Source organism: Chrysemys picta, chromosome 7 (genome assembly GCF_011386835.1).
Source record: "Chrysemys picta bellii isolate R12L10 chromosome 7, ASM1138683v2, whole genome shotgun sequence".
Lineage (NCBI taxonomy): Eukaryota > Metazoa > Chordata > Testudines > Emydidae > Chrysemys > Chrysemys picta.
The window spans coordinates 1,725,880-1,732,882 of record NC_088797.1 but is presented as its reverse complement, the minus strand read 5'-3'; the positions used below and the strand labels follow the sequence as shown (position 1 = coordinate 1,732,882).

The 7,003-nt window shown below is 41.2% G+C and overlaps 1 protein-coding gene across 18 annotated transcripts in view; it reads right to left on the bottom strand.

Moving 5' to 3' along the window:
• Nucleotides 1–7,003, bottom strand: part of PXK (PX domain containing serine/threonine kinase like) — a 54,828-nt gene that overhangs the window by 1,231 nt on the left and 46,594 nt on the right. For 4 of the 18 annotated variants that reach the window (XM_065552908.1, XM_065552910.1, XM_065552906.1 and 1 more), the window contains one exon: nucleotides 5,129–5,158. The exons of 9 other annotated variants lie outside the window; for them this stretch is intronic. In XM_065552908.1, coding sequence (XP_065408980.1) covers nucleotides 5,142–5,158 — 17 coding nt within the window. In that variant the 3' untranslated portion in view covers nucleotides 5,129–5,141. Of the gene's footprint in view, nucleotides 1–2,704; nucleotides 2,748–5,123; nucleotides 5,159–5,558; nucleotides 6,527–7,003 lie in introns of those variants that run through there. 5 more of the 18 variants (XM_065552909.1, XM_065552907.1, XR_010589377.1 and 2 more) reach the window with 4 other exon arrangements.

The following is a 7,003-nucleotide window of genomic DNA, read 5'->3' as shown; positions in this document are numbered from 1 at the left end:
CTGTTAAGATGAGACAACAATTACACAAGAAACCACCACCACAAGATTAGCCAACCAAAAATAAGACCAAGCTGATCTAATAATTGCAGCTGCCTTGCTAGAATAATAATAAATCAACTAGGGAAGTCATTTACCCAAGTAAATATGCAACTTCTTGAGTACTGCAAATAGGTACCAGATTGTGGAGAAGGAGGACATAGAAATTAGATGCGAAAAAGACCTAGGAGATCACATCCATCCACCTGTAAGTGCAGGCTATACAGTCCCCTGATAAGAGATCATCCAAGTCACCTTGAAGGGAAGCCCTGGATGCCCCCTTACTTGGAGAATCAAGGGCCAATACAACTACAAATTAGAAGAATCTTACACTGGCTGAGAGGGATGAAATAAATGATTTCCAGGACTTTTCCCTCATCTGATTCCTATGGTTTGTTTCTTAGTACTGCCCCCCAACCCCCATCTCACAAAGCCAGACCCAATAAATAAAATAGTTGAACTGTGGCACTAAGTCTTACTGTTTCCCAGGTGTAGCTACACTGTAAAGTCTTTTTTCCTCTAGTCAGATTATTTTCTAGTCCAGGAGTTCTGTTTTTAGGTCATTAGCTATACATGAAAGTATAAGTGTTATAAATAGACCCATTTTCTACAAAATAGAAAAAGGCAAGTTCCTATTCAAATTATTGAGCCGTGATATCCTTTTATAGATTACACTGCATCACAAATTCTTACAAGGGCCATGAGCATGAATCACAAAGACCATGGTGCTGGCCAGTGGCATCTTTAGCACTGAAAAATCTTGACTTGTTTTGCTACATTCTGTGTTTTAGACCAATTCTCAACCTTTTTCTGAGCCCCTCCCTCCTCCCCCCCCCCCATGCTATAAAAACTCCCCAGCCCAGCTGTGCCACAACAACTGTTTTTTTGCATACAAGAGCCAGGGCTGGTTTTAGGGGATAGCAAGCAGGGCAATTACCTGGGGCCCCACAAAGCTAAGTTGCTCAGACTTTGACTTTAGCCCTGGGTGGTGGGGCTCGGGGCCCTGGGCTGCAATCCCACGTGGCGGGGCTTCAGCTTTCTGCCCTGGGCCCTAGCAAGTCTAGGGCCAGTCATGCTTGGCAGACCCCCCTGAAAGCTGCCCTAGGCCCATGGTTGAGAACCACTGGTCTAGATCACACATATGCTTCACTTTCTCTAATTCAGCTGGTGTGTCAACTTTACACTCTTACATCAAAAATACAGACACATGACCTCCCTTGCAACTCCACATTACATAGCCATACAAAGTCAGAGCTGGGGAATTTAGTTAAGCTTGGAAGGATTTGATTTTTTAATCATCAAATCTTGGTTAACGTCAATTTCACTGTTCACAAACAGATGAAAAAATATTTCAATGGATAATCAAAATTTGCAGATAGGCCAAAAAAGCTGCTTGATTAAAATGTTTGGCTTAAGGTATTTATATTTTGATACGTGATGTTGACAATTTGTATTTTAACAGCTTAAAGCTTTAACTTTTTGAATGTTAACATCTACTTAAATAATTACGGTCTGTCCTCCTCCACTGTCTGCTACCCCCATATTTGCCTGCCACTGAAAACTTAAAATCAAAAATAAACTTAAAATCCATAATTTTGCACAACTGAAAATTTAACTAAGAATTTAAAAAATGCTTAAAAATTAACATTGATATCAGTTGAAATTAAATTCTATATAGATTGACTTCTGCTAAGACAATGTATAGTGTCCCCTATTCTGTCAGATAATAGGAGGACTATTTCCAATACACACATCACATATACTGCAAGGGGTGGAGGAGGTATGATTACATCCAACACCCAGGTACTTTTTTGGTGATAGGAGCTATTCAATAGACAAACTGGAAAGAGGGGAATGGGAAAGATACAGCATTGCACTTAGTCATGCCAGGTTTAGTGTATGTGAAGAACACAGGTGAAAACTGCCATTATCTGACAAGAGGCTAAGGGAAGCAATAGTTACCAAAGCAGAACCACGTGCTGCCATATTTCCATTAACAATACTTAAGAAATTAAGTCACACAGAAGGACATTCAGAAGTTATTCAATGCTCAGCCACAAACAGAAAGCAGGTGACGCAATCGCTTCCTTCTCAATTTGTTCCATTCTTCCTTGCTGCTGCTTACTCTCAGACTAGTGAGTGGTGGTGAAAGACAAGTGCTGTAATAAAACAAGCTGAGTTCCAGATGGAAAGAACTTTAGTTTGAAACATTTTCAATGTGTGTCAGTTTTAAAGATTGTTCCTATGTGGAAAAATCTACATCAAAAAGGAGAATGTTTATACAAAAAGCATGTTATTTGGCCAGTGATTAACTGCATTCCTATGGTTACTGTACTTCAGACACTTGCACATGGACAAGAGTTTCCCTTCCTCACAAACCAGCACCTCCTGCAATGAGGGAGACAATCCTTTTATGGGAAAACAACAGCCTGTTCCCATGGAAATGTGACTGTTTCAAGTCTTTGTTTTACTCTCCTCCTCTCCAGTAGAAATGTCAGTGTTCAAAGAAGGACTCCCACACTGGGCAAAGTGGGACCATCTCTGTTACAGAGGGTTTTTTTTTTTTTACTCCATCCCTCTCTTTGGTAATTGAGCTGGAAGCAAAGTTAATACACATTTCAAAAGCAGAGATGGCCCAAATTCATCACTATGTAATTCACTGACCTACCTGATTTGTCCTTAAGCCAGCACAGATAACTGGACCTGAAAATCTAAGTTTATTAATAAAATGTATTGGAAAGTTATCCCTAGCATTAGAGCCTCACTAACTAACGTGCTCACTTATGATCAGCACAGTGTAGGAAGAGACTATGAAGAGTGATACTTGAAATTCATGGCAGAAGGAAGAACAAATCGTGATCCACAGCAAAGGCTGAGGCAGGACGGTAAGCATTAAGGTTGAAGTGGTCAGAGTAGAACAGGGTAGGTGAGGTCATCCCACATCCTTATTGTTTAACTTATGACAAATGAATTAGCCGTTAAGGATATGCCACACAAAAGAGTCAAGAGCATCTGAGTAAGGAACGAGATTGCATGAGAGAGACAAAGCAGAGAAACTGATCGGATAGGACAGAGAAGATAACAGACTAAAGAGGCTAAAAGGATGAGTTGTCCAATACCAAATATGAATGATTATGAACAAAAAAAGGCAGGACTTCTGCAAGGGGACAATGATAATAGTAACACAGAAGGAAAAAAAAAGGGTGTAAACTTGATGAGAACAGTGGTGGAAAAGTCATACATCTAATGATGGATCACTATTTATTAATCAGTCCACGGCACTAATGTTATCTAGTTTCTAGACTGGTTACTGTTTTGAAGGGGAGAGATCAGTTTACTTTTTTAGAAAGCCTTTAGAACTCCATACTATAGAACAACTGAACTGGAAACAGAACTGCCAGCACCAATGTGCAGTAAGGGGAAAACTCAGCTTTCCTCTATTGCAGAGGCACTTTGGTTGATCTGACAATTTAAATCCGAATTTAGCCTTAACACAGTTGCAGCTATTGAAACCCTGTCTAAGTCAGGCGGGAGAACTACGTACAAACATCACATGTGTTCCATTGGGGCCCATTATGTCATACACTTACATGAGTGTCTTTACTGACAGGTGTCTACAGGTTTCCAGGACCTGAACTCTAGTTTATAAAATGTAACAGTTATTTCATTTCAATCAGCACATCTTATAAAAAGTGTCAGGCAACAAGTCATCTGTCTGTCCTTCCTCCCTGCTACTGAGTCATTCTGAGAAGGGAGACCCTGCGGTTAGGTCTGCACTGCAGTGCAAGGTCAGGGTTTGAACTCCGACTCAGGCCTAACCCCCTTCCATCAATATATAAATTGCACTGAATGTGGGTCCCACTGTCCCATGGGGGTGGAGGGTCTAAGCTGTATTGCTTTGCAGTGTAGACACAGCCCCATTGGGCTCATGCTCTGGGAGTCCACAATCACATGGGCCAACTTTCTTTGTCCTCTGCACAGTCAAGTTTGATGAACAGTCAGTCAGTTTTCCCCACACTGCACCACAAACAAGGGCGGGAGTGACCACATTTTGGGGAGGATGCCAAGAATTCTGGGATATGGGTAGTTGGACTTGGGTCCACATAACGCAGCGTAGACGCTGGAGCCCCAGGTTGGGACCCAAGGTTCAACGATTCCTAACCTGCAGTTATAATTGAGGGTAGACACTCAAACCCTAGGTTAACAAACCCGGGGCTACTAACTCGAGTTCTACTAACGCTAGGCTTACACAGCAGTGTAAACTTACCCTTAGAGTAGGTCTACACCACAATTAAAATACCCATGTCGGATCACTCCGGCTTGCAGGGCTGTAAAATTGCTGTGCAGATGTTTGGGCTCAGGCTGGAGCCCAGGCTCTGGGACCCCACATTACCCCCCATTGTGGGGTCCCAGAGCCTGGGCTCCAGCCCAAGCCCAAACATCTACATGGCAAATTTTACAGCCCTGCAAGCATGAGTCAGCTGACATGGGCCAGCCGTGGGTGTTTAACTGCAGTGTAGACAGACCCCCACTCACCTAAAGAACTTTGGTGCAGATGCAGCTACTGTCCAGCAGGAAAATACTTTACAATATCTATAGGGAGAAAGTGACTTGATGCAAGAGTTTGGTTAGCAGGAGGCCTTCCCTACAGATAGGCTGGAGGAGGCTGCTCAGGGCCAATGAATCATTTGTTTATCCCTAGGACTTTATGAACACAAACACCTAGCAAGGGTTTTTAGAGTGCCATTTTTGTTAAGAGTTTGTTACAAGGAATTGAAAGTTTATCAGATACTGTAAAACTGAAGCCTGGACTTGAAACAAAACTCAATAATGGATTTAAAAACTACAGCAATTGTGAAAATTACATGTTTAAAAAGGTTGGTAAGAGAATGAGATGCAAACAAAGAAAATCATTTTAGTGATAGTTTTTAAAAGATGCTATATTTAATTAAAATAATTAATGAAGTAGCTTATGATCTACTTCTTCTCACGGCATAAAAAAAGGAACAAAGAAGTTCAAGGTCTGTGTTCAGCTTTCTCATACAGAAACAGAACATCTTTAAAGAGAGAAATCAGCATTAGCTTACGTTACCGATAATTCGTGTTCAAAATGATGTAAGCTCTATTGAAGACAGCAGAAAGAGAGAGAGAGAGAGAGGACATGTCATTCAGTCACACTATGTTAGCTGTACAGTTAGTTAGGTTACTCAATGGTTATACTCCTACGTTTTTCTATGAATTACAATGTATTGGTTTTGAACGGTTTTTAAATGCTCATTATATAAAAATCAGCCAAATAATTGTGCACGTAATATAATGAACGACACTTTTCTGTACTAAAATCCTTATCGACTGATGAAACATTATGTTGGTAATCTCACAGACCCACATCCATCCAAAAAATGCCAAATGTCAAGCTCTGGGGGGTCTTGAAAGCACTTTTAGTTACACTAAGGTACATCTTCGAGTGATTCAATAATAAAACTGTATGAGAAGCAGCCATAGGAAATAAAATCCATTCATTTTGTATGTAACATTCCAATCATTTATTTTTACCCTGAAACATTTAGATTGTGCAGAACAGATACACGCTCAAAAAAGGAAGAACAATTAATGCAATGAAGTTGGCTCATAGTGATGGAAAAGGCAGAACACCAGCACACTGACTGTCAGCAGGACGTCTTTCTCCTTGAAGGATTTAAAGCTAAAGAAAAAACACCCATAGTCAAGTCCAAATCCTGCTCCTGGGGTCAACTCCACTTACAAGTTTAAGGCCAAAAGAGACCATGATGATCATCAACTCTGACATCCTGCATCACACGGCCAGAGAACTTCCCCCCAAAAAATCCCTACAGCAGAGCTTTTGTCAAAACAGCCAATCCCGATTTAAAAATGGTCAGTGATGGAGAATCCACCAGGACCCTTGGGGATTTGTTCCAATGGCTAATTACTCCCACTGTTTATGTCCCATTTCCAGTCTGAATTTGTCTTATCTTCAACTTCCAGCCATTGGATTGTTACACCTTTCTCTGCTAGATTGAAAAGCCCATTGTTAAATATTTGCTCCCCATGTAGGTATATAGACTGTGATCAAGTCACCCCTTAACCTTCTCTTTGCTAAACTAAATAGACTCAAGGAGCTCAATCACTATATAAGGCAGGTTTTCTAATCTTTTAAATCATTCTCATGGCTCTTCTCTGAGCCGTCTCCAATTTCTCAACATCCTTCTTGAATGGTGGCCACCAGAGCTGGACACAGGATTCCAGCAGCAGTTGCACCACTGCGAAATACAGAGGTAAGACAACCTCTATTCCTACTCGAGATTCCCGTTGATGCATCCCAGGATCACATTAGCTCTTTTGGCTACAGCGTCACACTGGGAGCTCATGTTCAGCTGATTATCCACAAGGACCCCAAAATCCTTTTCGGAGTCACTGCTTCCCAGGATAGAGTCCCCCATCCTGTATGTGTGGCTGACATTCTTTGTTCCTAAGGAAGAAGGAACACCCATGAGGCAATTGGGGCCACTCACATTAGTAAGGGAAATTGAATCAACCAGAGGTGTCATCTTTCAGCCCCTACCTTCCTTCCTAGATAAGCTGGCTCATTAATTAATGCTTACTGGGGTCAGGAGCCATGCAATGAAGAGTGAGTTATATTCCTTTATAGCGTCCTCCATCCCATCGACTTTACGTACAACTCCCGATCACAGAAAATGAATGGATTTTTAAGTGAGAGCAGAATTAATGCAGTCAGGAAAAAAAAAAAAACAACAACAACAAAAAAACAAAAAAACCTGAACATGCAAGAGGAGGTGACAATCACTCTAGCCAAAAGCTCAGAGCCAGAGGAACCTGTATTAGAATCAGCATTTGCCACCACCTAAATAAGGTATCTCAAAAAGATTTAGTAGTAAAGCTGAGAGAATAATTTACAACAAGTTTAGTCTCCTTCTCTTAGCAGCAT